This window comes from Sceloporus undulatus, chromosome 4 (assembly GCF_019175285.1).
Source record: "Sceloporus undulatus isolate JIND9_A2432 ecotype Alabama chromosome 4, SceUnd_v1.1, whole genome shotgun sequence".
Lineage (NCBI taxonomy): Eukaryota > Metazoa > Chordata > Lepidosauria > Squamata > Phrynosomatidae > Sceloporus > Sceloporus undulatus.
The window spans coordinates 197,263,471-197,283,659 of record NC_056525.1 but is presented as its reverse complement, the minus strand read 5'-3'; the positions used below and the strand labels follow the sequence as shown (position 1 = coordinate 197,283,659).

At 37.7% G+C, this 20,189-nt stretch overlaps 1 protein-coding gene across 2 annotated transcripts in view; it reads left to right on the top strand.

Moving 5' to 3' along the window:
* Positions 1-20,189, top strand: part of PCMTD1 (protein-L-isoaspartate (D-aspartate) O-methyltransferase domain containing 1) — a 44,885-nt gene that overhangs the window by 15,960 nt on the left and 8,736 nt on the right. Inside the window, exons 2-3 of one of the 2 annotated variants that reach the window (XM_042462001.1) lie at positions 173-275; positions 10,631-10,819. In XM_042462001.1, the coding sequence (XP_042317935.1) occupies positions 10,734-10,819 (86 nt within the window). In that variant the 5' untranslated portion in view covers positions 173-275; positions 10,631-10,733. The remainder of the gene's footprint in view (positions 1-172; positions 276-10,630; positions 10,820-20,189) is intronic. The other variant, XM_042462000.1, reaches the window with a different exon arrangement.

Sequence of the window (20,189 nt, the reverse complement as noted above, 5' to 3'; positions counted from 1 at the left end):
ATCATAAAGCACCCCCTTTAGCTCATATTCAGCTGTGAATAGGGATATAGTATTGCTCATTTTGCCACTTCTCAAATATTAATATAATTTTGTTTAGCATTCACATGCAGCTTCATACAAAAGGTACACATTGATTCAGTGAAATTTATTGCTGCTGATTCTTAATTTACAGGGCCTTTTGGAATAAATCATGGAATTGAACTTCATCCAGATGTGGTAGAATATGCCAAGGAAAAACTTGAGAGCTTCATAAAATATAGTGATAGTTTTGATAAGTAAGTATATTATCTGCTTGCTTAATTTTGTCATAAAATGTTGCTTTTTGTGGTGGTAAAACATGTTACAAGGCTTTGAGTTTGTTTGTTTGTTTTAAAGATAAACCTAGAATGTTATTTATTCCCACTGGAGCAGAAAGTCTGCAGTACAGTGTTGCCAATTTCGCGACTTTCACACGAAAACGGGGACTTTTCAGAGCTTTTCGTGTGATTTTCGCGCCTGGCTCTATTTCAGTGCCTTTTCCGTGCCTTTGGCCCATTTCATCTCCAGACTCCTGCAGAGCAACCAAAACCCTTTGGAGTGTAACAGTTTTCAGCCAAGAGGGCTGGAGAAAAAACTCTCTCTCTCTCTCTCTCTCTCTCTCTAATGACTCCCTCTGAGAGCCTGGACGGAGCAAGCCCAACCAACCCCAACTGTTTGGAGGAATAGTTCAGCCAATCAGAGAGAGGACAGTGATTGCCCCCCCCCTCCCCCAGGCATTCTCAGGCTCCAGGGGAAAGTAAAGTGGCTGCAGTGCTGGAGAGAGGCAGGGAGTGAGGGATCTTGGCTGGCTTAATCCCAATTGCCTTGGATTTCCAAGTAAGACATAAGTTTTAAGGCACACAAAGGCAATAGTTGACAATGGTATCATGGCTTGATGTTGTGGACTTCTGTGTGTGCCTGAGAGTGACATTTGAATTTTTGAATTCCTGAGCTTGGGCAGAGTGCCCCAAGCCTACCTCTCAGGGTCGTTGTTGTACTGTGAGGTGGACCATTTGGGTTGTGTGATGTGAATGTGATGTCCCCGAGTGTGTGTGTGTGTGTTAGTGATTAAATCTGCCTCTGAACATGGGCAGAGCACCTGGTAAGTTGGCATCCCTGCCCTGTCTTCCCAGAATTTTGTTTTGTGGCTCTCTTTTGGTTCCCTTTTCCATTGCCATCCATCCTGCAGAAATAACCCAGTTTGGCACTGCTTCAAACTGCAAGGCTCCCTGCGATGATGGGATTCTGGGCACAACAAACCACCAAGCCCAGAATTTCATGCATGGAGCCCTGGCTGCCGGTAAAACCAGTGTCTCAACATGTCACAACAAACTACAATTCCCAGGATTCCGTGGTTGAACAAGGGAATTGCCTGCATGCTTCCAGATCACAACCCCAGAGAATGAGTCTACAGGATATCAGTGTTGGCAATTTAAGTCCAGTTCTTCAGCTGCATTTGGATTTAATAATGATAATAATGGTGATGATGATAGAGAGATCTTGCAGCACCTTGGAGTCTCACTGAAAGAAAAATTGGCAACATGAGTTTTCCTAGACTTAAGCGTATTTCCTCAGATGCATGGGAATTGTAGTTCATTGTGGCACCAGAGCTCTTTCTCACAAAACTACAATTCCCAGGGTTCCCTAGCATTGAGCCAGGGCAGCTAAAGCGGCCTCAAACTGGATTATTTCTGCAGTATGGATTGGACCTTGAGCATTTTTAATAACGAAGGTCCAAAACACTGCAGAAATAATCCAGTTTGTGACCGCTTTAACTCTCCTGGCTCAGTGCTAGGGAATCCTGGGAATTGTAGTTTGTTGTCACACCAGAGTTTGCTGAGAGAGAAGGTTAAATGTCTCCGAAAACTAGAATTCCCAGGATTCCCTAGCACTGAGCCATGGCAATTAAAAGAGTGTCAAACTGGATTTATTTCTGCAGTGCGGTTGCATCTGAACACATTTCTATTTGGCACAAAGCTTCCTGAACCCCCTTCATGCCAAAATCAATATCTTTAAAGGACTGAAAGATTCTTTGTTTGGTTCAATGGTGATTTTGAGAGTTGAAATAAGTTATAATTATTTTTATTTAATTATGTTTACGTTTATTTGCAAAATATCTGCCATTTTAACATTATGGGAATTTTCCGGGAATTGTGATTGAATATTCCGTGTGATCTGGGGGGATTCAGTGGTTTTGGACAAACATTTCCGGGAATTATCTTTGAGGCTTGTTGGCAACACTGCTGCAGTATTACTTTAAAATGAGAACTTTTCAAAATACATAGAGATAGGTGTGGTACAATGTTGGATTTGGGTATTAGTCGCTTGTGCTAATATTATAAGTATGGAAAACATAGAGAATCATGCAGAGCTTCGGGAGAGAATGTGGATTTGCATCTGAAAGTGGATGGACAGAGAGGTGGGGAAAGGGGATAATCAAGAAAATGAATCCTGTTATGTAAATTGGTTGGAAGTAAGAGACATGAGAGGGAAAAGGAGAGTTAAAGGGTACAGAGGATCTTTAAGATAGTGAGGAATTCTATCTTGGCTAGGAACAGAAGTACATTATAGTATAGAAGTACAGTGCGTCCTCACCTTACGCGGGGGATCCGTTCCGGATCCCGCCGCGTAAGGTGAATTCTGCCTATGCTCGAGCCCCATTGGAAACAATGGGGCTCGTGCGCGGTGGCACGGCGGCGCAGGGCACAACGGGCGCGCGCGCCCATTCAATTGAATGGGACGCGCCACCCCTGTAATTTATACAGTTCTAAATTAGTATAATATAAGGGTGCAAAAGTTAAATAATGTGGTACCATTATACATTAAAGGATGCTTGAAGATGAGGAGAATATAAATATCTTATATTGGTATGATAGTCTTACCCAAAAAGTATGAGACCAGTAGAGCATCTGCCAACAGTGGCAATCTATGTTTAATTAATTAGAGGAATGCTGAACTTGGCTTGAGGGGGTAACACATGCAGGAACAGAGCACCAACTATACCTGTAATAACTGATCTACACTCCTGGTATGTGGGACTAACTGAACCTTTATTGGGAGAGATATAGAAGAACATGCATACTGGAGAAATTCATTCTCTCACATAGAATACAGAGCTAACTGAATATACACAATTGAAAGAATATATCAGAGATTGAGGGTTGGATAAGAGTATATATCTACAGCTCCCCAAGAAAGGTGCATGGAAAGCAGGAGCAGCTTAAACAATGAGGCTTGAGTATGCAGGTTTAGGGAAGCAGACAGGAAGAAAGAAATAGTGACTCAGACTGAAGCCTTAGAGCAACAGTCAGTGGTTGGGGGGAGGGCAATTGCAGCAAAAATGCTAGTTTTGGGGGTGCTATTTATATCCATAAAGCCAAGCACCAATCCATAGAGGTTCAGTGGGAAACCAAAAGCTTGATTGCCCCTCAACGGAACTGGAGAAGATTGCCAAAGTGGAAAGTTTGTTTTAATATCCAGGAGATGAGAGGAATTAATTTTGTTAGATGATGCTTCATGGACTTTGCAACACCTAGACAAGATCTGGAGTCCCCAGGAATGAGACGGAAGGGGATGTTTAGGGATACACAAGAAATGAAAGGGGGATTCCGGTCTTGTTTGTTCTGGCAGAACTCATCTTTTGGCTTTTGGTCCCCGACAGAAATGCAGGATGTATGGGTGGTGGCACTTTTCCTGCAAGCTTCTCCATCCCCGTGCCTTTCCATATGGCTGGATCTATGTGTCCTTCGCACTACCTATTCAGATGCTATGTATGCCATTGGAGCTGTGTCTACTCTTGCTGGCACCTAATGTTACTCGAAGTATAGCTGCATTAATCTTAGGGAATGTCCATGTGCTTAGAGATAATAAAATCATAGAATCATAGATGTTCCTGGTTCCTTTCAACCACATCTACTGCTCACTCCGGGAAGGGGGATGGGTGTGTGTGTGTGCTTGTGTGCAGGCAGAAACAGGAACATTGATTTAATTCAGTATACCATGTGGCTTTCTGAAGATACGAGTAAGACCCTGATGATGAGTAAGGCCATTTTACTGAAAGAAAAAATTGAAGTTGGTGAATCAGAGTGATATTAAAATTCCAATCAATATTCCTGAAGAGATAAGGTGTAATGTTAATAGCTACATGGTAAGGATGAGGACTTTCACAATAGGTATCTCAATTTACTTTGAATACAACTCATTGGAATGAGTGCTTTACCAAAATAGCAATATCAACAATCTTGGCCTGTCTTTCAATACATTCTCTCACTGTCGCAGATAGACAAACTATCAAAACTTGTATTGGCTGAGGAGATGGTTCACTTCTGTACCATATCCTTTCACATCTCAGTTCTGCACAGGACCTCTGTGGAGATCTTACTCTAATTGCAGTGAGACTGCTGAGTTTACATCTCTGTCACTGAGTTTTAGATTGGACTACCCAAGTTATTTTTGCCATTACTAAAGGAATAAAAACACATATTTTAAATACTGGTACCCATGTCTCTACTCTTTTTTTCTTTTCTTTCTTCATGTTTTGAATCTTCTTTTTTTCTACTGGCTTTATTAAAGAACCTGCACTTACTTCAAATGATCTTTTACATTATGGAACATTTAGCATCCCAGGCATTTCAGAACATTATCATGACACATGTTTCAGGTATGTGGTAACTGCTCATACCAGGTTAGGCAGTGTTTCAGCATCTTCCTACATGCCTTTTTGAATCAACCACTTTTGACCACTTGTTCTTGGTCCTTTTCAAAAAATGCTACTCTTCATTTTAAACAGCACTCAAGGTGCATACATACAAGTGCAAATTCATGATTTTTTTGTATGCCAGTTGAATATTGATATATGCAGCCTAGTCATAGGTTCTGTAGCCATGCCTCACCATGCGAAAGGTGCTATTGGCATGACTGCAGTGTCTACAACATTGTAGCAGGCATTATCTTGTACAATTATACTGTATTTGAAATCCTGTATCCCACTTCTGCTGGAGCTACAGAAATAGCATAACTGATATTCTCATTCACTTTCTCAGGAGTTTTTCAGAAGTCATATCTGATGGTGATTTGCAGGTTAGGCTTCTGCAACTGTTCTCTCTCATTCATGAAACTTTATGGCAGATCCTGATAACATTATCTTCCCCTGTAACCTCCTCTGTTTTACTAATGCTACTTCCATATTGTTGTTTTTTTTAAATATGTTATGGAGGAAAATACCAAATTAGCTTCACTATCTTTTAATTAAGGGTTCTGTCTAGAACGGGTGAACGAGTGCTGCCAGCCGGATGCAAATGGCCCAACTTTAGGCACCCCTGTGCCCATGCCATAGAGGAAAACGGAAAAACTCTCCCCACTCTAAGGATTAAACGAATAACTTTTCAGGTATAAAGCCTTCCCTTGCAGGTTTTGGCTGGGTAGTGGGGTTTCAAAAACCTGGTAGTGATTTTTGGTTACTTTTTGACTGAAGAAAAATTAACTCTTCTCCTGGGCATAAAGAGATCAGATAGGAAGTAAAACCTGGCAAAAATGCCTGTTAGTGGGGTGCCATCAGGATTTTTATAATGCTGGATGTATGGAGAGATGTTGCTTGCCCAGATCTGTCAGTGTAAACATGTTTATCTCTTAGATGTGGGGCACTTAGGGGCGAAACAGATGGCCCTGATGGGGAAGCTTAGAGCTGCCCCATTTAGGCTGGAATGGGGCTGTGGCAAACAGACGCATCCCTTTGCCTCTGAAGCTGGCTTTCGCTGGCTCCGGAGTGTGTGGTATCTAAATGCCATGCCCCCAAGTCACCCAAAAGCCACTTGGCATTTAATTGCCAGCTCAACATCCAGGTGACTTGGGGGCATGGCACGTGTAAACGCCATGCCCCCAAGCTGGCTTGAAGTCGGCTGAAGCTGCTGGTCTGTTTCGGCCTTTAATATTAGATTTAAATAATGCTACTTCTGGACATAAAATACTGGCATATACCTATTTCTCTTAAGTTGCATGGAGTTTAATTACCTATGTCTGAAGTACAGATATGTCAGTCAAATTTATCTTTACTTTTTCCTTAGTTTGTGATTAAGTTGAAAACTAGAGATCAGATTCTTTAACCTTCAACTTTCATTGTTATTATGTGACAAGACTTAGCTATATATGCCTTGTAGCACGTTAAAGATGAACTCTTTGTTATTGCATAGTAACACTGTTAGTTCTTCGGGTGCATGAAATGTTACCTTATTTGCTATTTGGATCTCTGGTGGATTACCTGTCAGCTAGCAAACAGAAATTTAATCCAAATGACTCCTGTAAACAGTGAGTGAGTAGTTTTATATTCAGTGGAGTCAGGTATTTAGTAAATATGGAGAGAGAGAGGAGATGAGACAGGGTAGAGTGGAAAATGCATCTCCTACTCTCTTTATGTTTACATATGTTTACAGAAAAAACTAGCAGCCTAATCTGGCTTCTATTTTTGGATATTCTTTTGTTCAAGAACAGCCACACTTAGGTCAGAAACACTGTTCTGGGAGACTGAAGAGTTCCCTGTTTGTTTGTTTGTTTTCTATGTTTAGATATTGCTATTTATGACATCAGAACTATGTTTCTTTTTTAAAAATTACATCAACATTGATCTTTTTTTCTTATATAGAATGTTGTAAGGCATTACTAGGTGCTGTATTCATTCCTCCGTTTATCTTGATTTTCAGGAACAATATCACTACAGTGATATTGAAGAAATTCAGTAGCACCTAGCACTGCCCCTGTTTCCACCCTTAAGACCTATTGACTTTTAAATTGTAACTGTCATTAAGAAATATGAAATATATGAAGATGTGAAAGAACTCTCTTCTTTCAACAGTTAGAAGTATTTTGAAAGTTAGAACACATTTCTTCAGAACTGAAGTATGTTTGGTGGCAGTATATCTACAACAGGGATTTATATACCTGTTTATTTTGCCATATGCTGTTCAAAGCAGTGGTCAGTGAGTCATTGGCTGCTTGTCTGTATAGAGTATCCAGTGAAGAAAGAAAGTTGTTGCCAGCATGCACAAATATGTAATAGGTTCCTAAAACATTAGGGGGGCACATAAGGTTAAGTCTTTTAGATACTATATGACTGTTTGCTAGGTTCCAATGAATTCTTAATGACAAATTTAATATGCAAAACACAGAAAAAAGTAAGTACAAAGGCAATATTGAAAAAAAGAAACACCCAGTAAAACTTTGGAAAAACAGTTTCTGACTACTTGGAAGTTATTTTACAGGATGTTTTAAATTCTGTCTTGCACTCCTCTAAGAAAACTGAAGGCAGCATATGATGAATTAAAAGCCACACAGTGAAAAAAATCCAAAATCATAGCAACATGATAAAATGAAGCCATAGCATATCAAGTAATAGAACAGGGGGACTTTAAAAATCCAAACAGTTTTTATCTGTTGGTGAAGATTCACAAATGAAGCAGTGTAAATCACATTGGGAAGTTTTATAGTCTGGATACATCTACTGAGAAATCTTTCCCTTGTTCATACCAAGTACAATTGGTTGTGGAACAGGAATGGAAGAGATGCAGAATGGTCTTTTCTAACAGACTGCAGAGGATGAGCAGGATTATCTTCATGTATGCTGGCCAATTAAGTGATGAATGTTATGAAAAGGGACAAATTGGCATCTGTTGGATTTTCCTTCTTAGAGGTGATAGAAGGTACCTTGTCCACATAGCTATAAGATATACATGAGGGTCAGGGAGTTATCGACTGTGCCCTGACCTGGAGTGATACTTGTTTCTAAATCTGATGGTTCAGATATCATCTAAAACCTTAGTGCATGTTGCAATTTTATCATGCTCCATAAACATCAACCCTGGCCTCATCTGGATTAAATTTCTGTTTGCTAGCTCCAGATAGTTATACTCCTGGATCAAAATATATATATGAAAAATAGTGTTATGTCTAGATTGTATGAAAATCTCTAGATTGTTTTCCTCATTGGTTTCATATACGTTTAAACAACATGGCAAGATAGATTGTTGTGGGACTGGAAGGGTAATTTCATCAGCAAGGGCACAGTAGTCTAATTCCAACTTTTTAAAAATATGAGCCACAAGTGAATTGGATCTGAACCACTTACAAAGCATTGCCCCCAGAATACTTAACTTGTCTAGCTAACCCAGAACAATCTTAGGGGCTATGAGATGTCAAAAACTGATGCATGACAAGAAGTATAAATATAGGCAGTACAGTGGACCCTTGTTATACGCTGGGGTTTGGTTCCAAGATCCCCTGTGGATAACACAGTCTATGGATGCTCAAGTCCCATTAAATGCAATGACATAGCAAAATGGTGTCCCTTATAAAAAACAGAAAATCAAGGTTTGATATTTGAAATTTATACTTTATTGGACCATTTTCAAATCATGGATGCTTGAATCCACGTATAAAAAAATCTGTGTATAAGAAGGGCGAACTGTATATCCTCATTTTTCTCCCAACATGGATATAAGGATAGAAGAGGCTTCATTCTGAAACCAGATATTGCCAGATAAAGCAAGACAGATAATTATAGTTCCATAACCATAGTTTCTTAAAAACAACAACAACTGGGAATTTGTTTTTAAACCAAGCTAATTTTAATTTTGCTAGCATTTCTGAAAACACGTTGAAGGGATTGAAAGTATAAAATGCCTTTTTCTTCTGCATTAAAACACACAAATCCAAGAAAACTTTTTTAAAAATAGTTAAAGCTTTGTATCTCTAATTTACTCCTTCCTGTCTAATAGGTATACTTTTTCAGCTTCCACAGAGAGGCAAGTAGCATAAAATATGTAAATTCTTACTTGGGTTCTTGACAATTATCATTTTCTGTGGCTCATCATTGCAATGATTTTGAATACCGTATCTACTCAACTATAAGTCAACCTCATATATAAGTCGAGGGCAGACTTAGGGGGCAAAATTATGGATTTTCATATGACCCCTGGATAAGTCGAGGGTGAAACTTTGGGACATGCAACAATGGATCTAAATGATGAAGCAAAGGAAAACAATGCCAAAGAACCTACAAAGTTATGGCAAGCATAACTGTTTTGGCTCACACTAAAGGCTGGATGGAAGAGAAAATAGAGGGAGGTCAGTGCTTCTAGAGCATATTGCTCTCTTGCCTTTCATCAGGGGATGGTTCCCTTTTTAATAAGAGTTAAAATATAGAATTTACATCGACCTGTGGATAAGTCGACCTAGGTTTTTGGGGTCAATTTTTGTACTAAAATTTCTAGACTTATACATGAGTATATACAGTAGTTATAATATTCTATATGTTCTCAACAAAGAACTCAGCTGTCTTTTACTGAATTAAAATATAATTGGTTTAACATGTCTTGGTGGTTTAGAAGAGTACTCTTTTTTTCCTTCAAGGCAAAATTACATGTGTTTTTTTGCTTGCATTGTTGTCTTGACTATTTCAAACATTTCAAAGGAATGTTAAGTATTGCATTCAAATTGTTGTCTTAACCAGGACTGAAAAGTCAAACAGCAAATTATTACTCAACAAAGTCTGCGAAATTCACTATGCATATACAGTGTTTCTTGCACAACTGAATACTGAATTTGATTAGAATTTAAATGCTGTACAGCCATTTGAGAGCCAGCATGGTATAAATATTTGAGTGTTGGACTAGCACTCTACGAGATCAGGGTTCAAATCTTCACTCATCTAAGGAAACTTAGGCTAAGTCATTCTCACTCGACCTCAGAAGAAGGCAATAGCAAACCCCCTGTGAACATACCTTGCCAATAAAGTTCCATCATAGGGTTGCCTTTAGGCCATTGTAAGTTGGAAGTGACTTTAGGGCACAACAACATCATCAACAACAAGCAGTACATCCACACTCCTGATGCTTAGAACAGCATGATAATTGTTTTTGCATATAAGAAGCATACATTTTAATAAGATAAAAAATGTTAAGGCACCTGCTTTAGCCTGAATTTGGCCAATAAGATTAATACTCATATTCTTTTTCAGGAGTAGTTTTGTTTCTGATATTCCAAAATATTCTGTACCAGAGATTTGTGTCTGCAAATGTGTGTGTATATTTTGTCTTTCTCTGACCAGTAGCTCAATGTTTTCTTGCTGTGAGAATAAAATTGTTTGGTTCTATATCTTTTTAGAGAAACATCAACCTAAGTGTTGTTTATCCTCATGAGAAAGGTCAGTATAGAAAGGATATTCTAGCAATCATTTCTGTCTCCAAATTTACGAGACTATTTGTTTAAAGATCTAATTCTCCATTCAAGTAGAGACATCAACAAAACTTGAAGGCCAAAGAAACGTATTCCCAATTTTTAAAACTTGATTTCACTAGAAATCTTGCTTCATGGAGCAATCAGAAGGTAGAGTCCAAGGAGCAAAATGAAGGTGGTGTTCAGTCTGGTCTGCAGTGTGGAGTAACACTTTATGGTGATTGTTTTGCCCTCAGTAAGAGACTTTTTTCTTTAATTACTTGGGCCATCTAAGATCTTTAAGAAGTAAAGGATCCTTAAGGCTGTGACAAATGCACAGATGTAGCAATGCAGAGGCCCCTCTTCACCTGTTTATTGAAGGGGAACATGTTGTCTTTTCTGCTCCCAGTCAGCTTCTAGATGTAGAATATTCGTCTTGGAGGGAGAGCAACGGCCAATGCTAGGTTGCTTATCTGCTAGCACCCCATCAAACCCCCAGTGCACAAGCTGGTATGATCTCTACTGGGCAAGAAAACGAACAGTTCATCTCTCGACTATTTGAAACAGTCATCATTCTTCTAAAGAAATGTCTACAATGGTAAGTGACAAGAATCGTAGTAATACTACTAGGATAAATTTTGTCAGTAAGGTAGCCTTTTTAGTCTGTTTCATCTACAATAACGAAGGAAATCATCATAAACTCAGCACTCCCAGCAGTGAGTTTTTGTTCTGACAACGTAGTGAAGGCTAAGAGAAGAGGTTCTGGTATTCTGCCAAATATATATATTTCATCACATTTTGTTCACATGACTATAGCATTTTACAACCAAGTATAAACTTTCAAATAAAGAAGATGGAAACTTGTCATTTGTAAATTCTGAAAAAGTCTCAAACTGATAGAGAGTAATCATGGACATTTCTTCGTTAACCAAGTTCAACAAAAAGAATATACTTTCTTGAATATTTTTCACTGTGCTTCATGTGGAAAACATTGATAATACTTTAAAACTTTTCTAAAGATTGCACTTTGAAAGTCTGTGTATTTACATGAAAGACCATGTATTTATATCATAATGATTTACAAGATCATATTGTAGTAATGAACTCATTTTCTCCAAAATGAAGAAATGTGCATCCAAACACTCATAAATACATCAGAATTAATGAAGAAATTGCTAAGAAGACATTGCTTCCATTGCATTAGCTTGTTCAGATTTTCAGAACTGAGATTTTATGTAAAAGAATGCCAGCTTTGCCTTAAGAAGAAAGTTTTGTCCAAACGTTGAATCTTTCAGTCAACAGTATTACAGTGTGTGAGGGAATATAATGTCATTTTCAGCACTTAATACTACATTATCTGGACAAAAGACAACTTTTTGCAAGTTTCTAAGAAGAACATAGTTGTTGTTCTTTTTAAAAAAAATCTTGGATGGTAATGGCGATGGAAGCTAAAATAAATGTAAGGAATTGCTGAAGCCCTAAAGAAGACAACTTACTTTTCAAGATCTACTACACTGTGAAATCTGGGGAGCTAAAATATCTGCATATGCTAAGCTAGCAGGCAAATGTGGCCAACATACAGTAGATATCTGTTTTCAGGATGATTGATTTGACCGAAACAAGTAGTTGACTTGATTCAAACTGACTTGAGTTCCAGTTTTGGGGGAAGAGAAGAGTATAGATAATAATAATAAATGGAATATTGAAATCAAGCAAATCAGGGCTTTATTAAACATCTGCATTGTTTGAATAACAATTGATAGAAAGAGCTAGTTGCTCTATAGTAACGTTGGATGTAGTAGTTATGAAAAAATACTTCAAAAGTGCTTAGCATATTGCTCTTTTACCTGAATTTGTACATTTCCTGATGCAACGATAGCATTTAATGAAAATATGTACATATACCAAGATGGTAGTTGCCTATATATGCAGAAGCTGGAATACATAATACTGCATTATTTTGTAGCAAAATAAATTGTATAGCTTATTATCTTGCACATTACTATTTAGAATGTATCCATTCTCATTCTGCTATGGCTCATAGAAATGTTCTGCTGTATTGTGTTGAGCACAATATCAAATCATTGGTCAATACAGTCAATGAACAGTGGATGGGAGTGGCTCTTCAAATTTTCAAGAAGAATTATTCCCTAACCTTGTTACTTGCTCAAGTAATAACTAGGCTTATCACTGTGTTCAGGATGGTATGATGGAATTCATAATAGAACTAATATTGTTTTCTTGTCCTAAGAAAGTACAAGTTACTTTTTTTTTTCATATCAACGTGAGTTCTGTGTTTAAACCCAATAAATCTTAACTCCAGTGCCATGAATACATTTTCAACTGATGGAAATGTATTAATTTAATTTAGGATACAAATATATTCCACTGTTTATAGCAAGTACATTTCCCTGTATATGACTGTACCCTCTTTTCTATTATGATCTTCAAAATAGGAAGTTCTAAACACAGGGAGTACTCTGGAACAGATGAAATTATTTTGTGGTTTTTGACTACAAATGTGATATATTTCAAAATACAACCCAGTTATATAACTGCAATTGTTCCTGTTGTTTTGAGAGGAACTAATTATTCTGCTTTATTTCATCCTTCTAAATAACAAAAGATATGACCCTACATTTTACCATGCTGCTTCAGTCTTCCTTCGGCAGCACGTTATTTTTTTCTGCTGTCTGGATAGGATGAACAAAATGCTCCATCCTGTTCACTAACTTACATGCAGTTGCTTCCTGTTTGGAGTTCCTAGGTTAGTGCTTAAATGTAATGTCAGCTTATTTCAACTTATTTTCTTCTTTCCCCCCAAATTCACAACACTTCTTAACTGTGAATTAATGTTTGTGACCTACTTAAAGCCAGGCAGCAGGATCTTAAAAAGCAGGCAGTACAGTGTGTATTTGATCATAGATTTCTTGCATCTTTGCCAACTTCACTAAAATGGCTCGGTACTCCCTCCCCCAGTGCAGTTTAGTTACTCTGTATTTTTCACCAACATAATTAATTTATGCTTTATACTCCTGTAAAACCAAGTCTCTTTTGAATGAAGAATACTTTCACCTGTCAATTTAGTTTTGCCAGAAAAGATTTTTTTGTTGTTGTAGTTACTGCTTAGGAGTTGTTGTAACCACATTTTACTTATGTTGTGTACACATGAGCATATTTTCCTTGATTTTCCTGCACACCTTTTCCTGCTTTGTGCTGGCTGTGTGCCATAATAAATGCAGTTGTTGCTTAGGAGTAGGATGGAAAAGAAATTATTGAGTTCACATTTGCCTATGAAGACATCTATTTTCCAGGTACTGCAACTGGGACAAAGCTTATCTTTACGAGGGAATCCACACATTTCCAAAGTTATGTTGTCTTTCAGTGACGTAAAAAAAATGCATACAAAACTACAGTATTTGAAGAATGTGCATGATATGAGGGGGCATCGTAAAGTTTCAATTATCACCTTTTAAAAAATTGACAAAAAGTTCGTTTTGATTAGTAGTTGTTAACTTTTCTCTATATAGCCACCGTCCAGATTTACACATTTTTCCCAGCGTTTCTTGATCCTCCGAATACCGTTATTGTAGAAGTCTGCAGATTACATCTTAAACCACTCTTCCACTTCATGAATGATGTCATTTGTGTTGTCAAACTGGTGACCCTGCAATGGATTTTTATTTCTGGGAACAAGAAAAAGTCACTTGGTGCGAGGTCAGGAAAATAAAGTGAATGCTGCAAAATCTCAAAGCCACATGCCCTTGCTTTGTTAAATGCAACTTGGGATGAGTGAGCTGGTGCATTGTGAGCTTGGAGACAAATGCCTCTGGAGAACATACCGTCTGCAGATCTCTTTTTCAGAGCATCTTGTCTAGAAAATTGCTGTAGTATGTGCCATACTGGTTTGTCCTTTTGCAAGGTAATCTGTGAAAATGACTCCACAACAATCCCAAAAATCTGAGAGCATGAGCTTCCCTGCTGATTTTTGCACCTTTGCCTTTTTGTGGGGAGGAGAATCAACATGTTTTCACTCCATGCTCATGGTTTTGGTCTCTGGATCATACTGATAGATCCAAGTTTCATCCATGGTTACCAGACAACCAAAAAAATCCTCTTCATCCTGTTCCAACAGCGTCAACATCTGTCTTGAAAGGTCACACCATGTTTATTTCTGGAAAGGGGTTAACAAATATGGAACCCCGTGTGCAGACACCTTGGACATGTGTAGTTAATTTAAATAAATAATTTCCCACACACTACCATAACTGAGAGCAGTTTCATTCATGATCATTTGGATGGTTGCTCATCTGTCTTCCAGGAATAAACCCTCCACTTTCTTCACTGTGGTCGCATCATTCGTCAGTGATGGTTTTCTAGGTCTTGGCTCATCTGTGAGGGACATGTGACCAGGTTGGAAATTCCTTTTCCACTTCAGTAGTGTCATAAGATGGGCAATCGTTTCCATAAACTACCATCTCATCATGAATTTGCCGGGCACTATAACTCTTCAAATGCAGGAACGTTATCATGCTGTGAGCCTCAATCTTCTCTACCTTACACTTTAGTCACTTCTGACACAACCTATAACAAAAATAAAGGCCACAAAAATGAGCTGATTTTCTCATCATTATGCACTTAGGGATGAATGATTACACTGACGAAATTTAATCAATATACCGTAATACCTTCTGGGTAATAATTATTACTTTTTGATATCCTCTTGTAGATATATTTGAAAAGCAAGCATATATATACTTTTCTAAAGGGGGGGTATGTAAAAATTCATATATTAGGAAAAGCCCTAGAAACACATGCTTTAGGAGGAAAATGAATTATTAAACTATGCACAGATTTCCATGCAAGCATTTAAAAAAGGAGGAATTGGGATGAAAAATGAATATCAATGGGATTCTGGTAAAACATTGAAAATTGATTATAATATATATATATATATCAGCTAAAGCGTTCTTATCAAAGTACAAGAGCTTTTTGATAAAACAGAGTTTGTTTACTTTGTCCTATTAGGCTGGATTTGAGAACTGTTCTAGATACAGTGGTACCCCGGGATACGAATGCGCCGCCTTACGAAATTTCCGGGTTATGAAAAAAATCCATTTAAAAAAACTGTTCCGGGTTACGAAGGTTTTTTCGGGTTACAAAAAAATTTTTGGTGCTTTTCGGCGCTATTTCACACGAAATCGCGGCTTTTCCCCATTAGCGCCTATGGGTTTTTCGGCTTGCGAAGTATTTCGGGTTACGAAAGCGGCGGCGGAACGAATTAATTTCGTAACCCGGGGTACCACTGTACTTGAACTAAAGAATATACAAAAGCTATTCATTAAAATTCATATTGGAAACTCATTTTCATGATTTCAGATACACTCAGGTATGCAATGTGAATGCAGAAAAATTAAGGAGAGGTTGTCCATAGGGCAGTGTAAGAGAATATGCTTTATGTACGGAAACTTCCAGGTTTAATCTCTTTACATCACCCGGTAGGGTTGGAGAAATTCTTGTTTCCAGTCCTGAGGTCTCCTTTCCAGTTCAGTGTTGCCAGCACTGTGCTAGGTGGACCCGTGATTTGATGCAGAATAAGGCAGATGCCGAATTCCATGTTCCAAGGCACTCTTGGCTGTTGGGTAAAATGGAGTAGAACTTGAGACATTTTTGATGCACTGTGCTTTCTCTCTACTAATGTGCCTTACAAATATATAATAAAAATAGGCAATGCATCTGCTAGGAAGCTAACTTTCACTGGACTCCTATTTTAAACAATAATGGAAACAAACTTTCCCTTAACAGCTTCCTTAAGTATGTACATATTAAATAAACAGTCGAAGATCTTGTTTGAAGAGTCCAAGATGTTGCTGATAGTGTCAAATCATTTATTTGTGGCAAAAATCAGGTCAATATATGTTAGTCTAACATTAATATTTATGGTGTGCTTCTGGTCAGTTATTTTCAATCAATGTTTGTTACATTTCACAGATCCAATTAAAAAACAAGCATAAAATAAAAAGGGATAGACATCAAATGGGGATAAAACTATACAGTAAAACAGTTACTATCAACTTTTATCTAAAACACATGAAGCTCTAATCCTCTTCGCCAACATTACTTTTGTGGACTTATCCTCCAACAGAAACCTAATATGGAGTTGGTCTGAATATCCAACAAATTTTGATTAAGTTCTGATGCACCTTATTATAACAGCTATATTATAACAGGAGAAAAGAATATGCATCATCGACTCAGCTTTAGTATTATTATAAGGACACCGTCTCTCAAAATAAAGGACACCAGTGTATCTGCCTCTGAGCTGTTCAACAGAGAAAACATTACATCTAGCCTGAGAGAAAAATCTGTGATACCTAGGCACTGTTAAGTTCTTTATATTAGCAGCTAAATAGTCAAATATTTTATGACCACTTAAGGATTTCTTGGTAGTAACCAATAGGCCATGGAATTATGTCTGTGGTAGGGATGAGAGTGCATAGTGGATTGTCTTGAACAATCCACAACTTCATTACTTACAGAATGGGATCCTTTGCAGCTACATCTACATACTGATAGTATAATCCAGTTCTACCTGCTAGCAGATGGTGACCATCACTAATATTAGTATTTTAGTTCTGATAATATAATGGCCTTCAGGTCTAGTTCCCCTGTTATGTGCAGAAATATTTCCCCACTTTTGCCATCTTATGGTCCCTACCCAATATTCCTAAACCATTTGTAACATGGATAGAGCTGAAATTGCGAAAGTACCAACATATACAAAAATAATAGTTTGGTCTCAGGAAGATGAAATATTTCCTGGCTCTCTTAAACTGACAACCAGTTGAAGTCCATAGAAGAGGAAAAAAGAAGTCCAAACTAGCTGTTTGCTCAAGGGTCAGTGGTTAGGGTTAAAATAAGAATGAGATACAGTATTCATCCATATTGGATTTCAGTTTTGTATTGAAAGATTGTACCAGAGAGGAATCTCCCCAGTATTGAAGGTTGGTATGGGAGATGGTGAGAGCTCTTGAAGTACAAGTCAGCAGATGTTAGTAGGTCAATCAGGTTTCAGCTACTGTGATAGGCAGTTGAAGTTCTTATCTGTTTTCCTTGAAGAATTTTTTATGAGTAAACATTGATAAGGGCCTATTATACTGTTTGGCAGCACAGCATATACACTGCTCCCTCGGGTTACGAAATTAATTCGTTCCGCGGCCGCTTTCGTAACCCGAAAAGCCTTCGTAAGCCGAAAACCCATAGGCGCTAATGGGGAAAAGCCGCGATTTCGTGTGAAATAGCGCCGAAAAGCACCAAAATTTTTTTCGTAACCCGAAAAAACATTCGTAACCCGGAACAATTATTTCCTATGGGATTTTTTCGTATCCCGGAAATTTCGTAACCTGGGTATTTCGTATCCCGAGGTACCACTGTATTTAATAATAATAATAAGATCAGAGTGCTCAGTGTCACTCCTTGTCAACATTTTAACTTGCTTCTATCTTTACGTAAAGGCTGGAGGTTTTATTCTCAGGGGAAAGTAAGGTACCTCAAGGTGTTTTCCTCATTTATTAAACTTGGCGTTTTAACAATGATAATTCTTAATGTACTGTGCTTACTAACATCAGCATGGGCTTTCCCTTATAGCATCACTCTAGAGATCATCCCTAAGTGTGAGGTTTTGGTGCTGAAATCTCAGGGCCTGGAATGGCCATGAGCTGCCAACCCTATCTGTGTATCTGCTAGATGCATTTAGGGCACAATTCTGCAAGTGTTTTGGATCATCATGGATTAGATTTGTGGACTTTCTGTTTTAGTAGATGCAAGACTTTGCTGCAATTCATAAAAAACAGCCAACGATACTTTTAACATGAACAATATGACCATTGTATGTTTTGACATATTTGGCTGTACTGTATCATTTAGGCTTGATAGAGTATTTCCTGATATGTAGAATTTGGATGTGGGGAGTGGGAGTGCTACAAGCTTGTAGAAATAACATTGAATTCCTGTCTTTATAGAGTGATTATCACTGTTGAATACTGATTTCAAAATTGGGGAAAGGAAGATAGTGTACTGGCAAATACAGTGGGCCCTTGGTATTTCCTGGGATTTGGTTCCAGGACACCCCATGGATACCAAAATACATGGATGCCTGAGATCCATTATATTCAGTGGTGTAGTAAAATGATGTCTCTTATATAAAGTGGCAAAATCAAGGTTTGATTTGGGGATTTTATTTGGTTGGGGGGGGGGCTATTTTCAAGCTGTATATAGGGGTAATATATGTTCCAAAACATGCACACACCTGTTGATAAATGAAACTCTAATTATATATACTATGTCCAATTTATAAACTTGACACTGTAAAAAATTAGCAGCAGTAACTAATAATTATTATCTTACTATTATCACCATTATTCTTGTGATGATGATACAGTGCTTACATGAAGAGGTGAGGTGAATGACATAAGCATTTTGAGATAGTGTTAGACTACTCTTGATCTTCTGGCAATATGTCAGAAAGAGAGTTATCTGCTTCAGGTGATTCTGAATCATCAAGCAGTGACCATGTTGATGGGTAGGGATCCTCGATAGTTGAAGGTGTTTTTTGTTTGTTTGTTTGTTTGTTTGTCAAATTTTTTTGGAAAGCACATTGTAATCAGAAGTTGTTGTCTTTTTAACTCATCAAAGTGTTCCTACAGAGATTGTAACCCTTAGATAATCATATGGATGACTTTAGTGCTTAGTTCTATCCAAGGATTGTATTCCATAATTTTGTCCTTTAATGTGAAATTCAGAACCCTTCAGAAAATCAGCAGGAATTTACAATTTTAATCAATTTAATTAATCAGTTTAATTAATCAATTATTGTTATTGATGTGGTTGCATTAGCAATAGTGAATGATTTCCAGGATGGTGTTATTTCCATATTAGGGTCTGCACCAATTGCTGATATAATGCAATCACATACCAGGTAGGTGTATGTGGTCTTGACGAATTGAATTATGTCTTGGTCAAGGGGCTGAAGCAGTGAGGTGGTATTTGGAAGTAAAAATACAACCACAATATTTTTATAACAAACAGATTGAAAGTGGCCAAGTACATTGTCTATTATTAACAGAACTTTAAATTTCAGCCCTTGCACTTTTTTTTTTTTTTTTTTGGGTGGGATGAAGCCTTGGTACAGCTTAACACATTGCTTGCAACCTACACTTTCTGATGATGCCAGAACATGGGCAGATGATGCTTGTGTTTGTTTTGGAGAATGTATGAGTTCTTTGTCCTGGAAGCTAAGCTTGGATTTATCATATGCCATGTTGTATATAGTACAGAGTTAATCTGTCATTCCATGTTTTATGCCCCTGTGTTTCCTTTGCATTTTTGTAAAATGTCGGTTTTATTGGACATCTTCTAGAAGAGTCTGGTTTTATCACAATTGAAGACTTGCTTTGGAGGGTATCCTTTCTTCTCAGTCAACTTCTTCAACTGTGCCAAAAATATGGCAGCAGCTTCTTCATCGGCAGACACAGACTCTCCACTCATTTTTATATTTTTCATCCCAAAACTATTCCTGAATTTGTGTAACCATTCCTTACTTGCCTTAAATGGCTTGGTGTCAATAATTTCAGGAGATCTCTTGCTGAAGTAACCATATAGGGTCAGTGCTTTCTGGCACAACATGTTGCCATCATATGGAACATATTTTCTTTTCATGTCTTCTATCCACAAATTTAACGACTTTTCCATCTTAACTAAATGTATTCACCGTGACCATACATTTTCAAGTTTGAAGTGTGGCTGTAAAACTAGCACAATGTTTTTCTCCACAATTTCTCAGATAGATTTGTTCTTACCATAGATCTTAGCAACCTCACCATACAATTTTTCTCTTTCCTTATTAAGTTGAGGACCTTCACTTTTTTACTTAAAGGAAGCATTTTATGGCTTCTCTTTGGCATATCTGA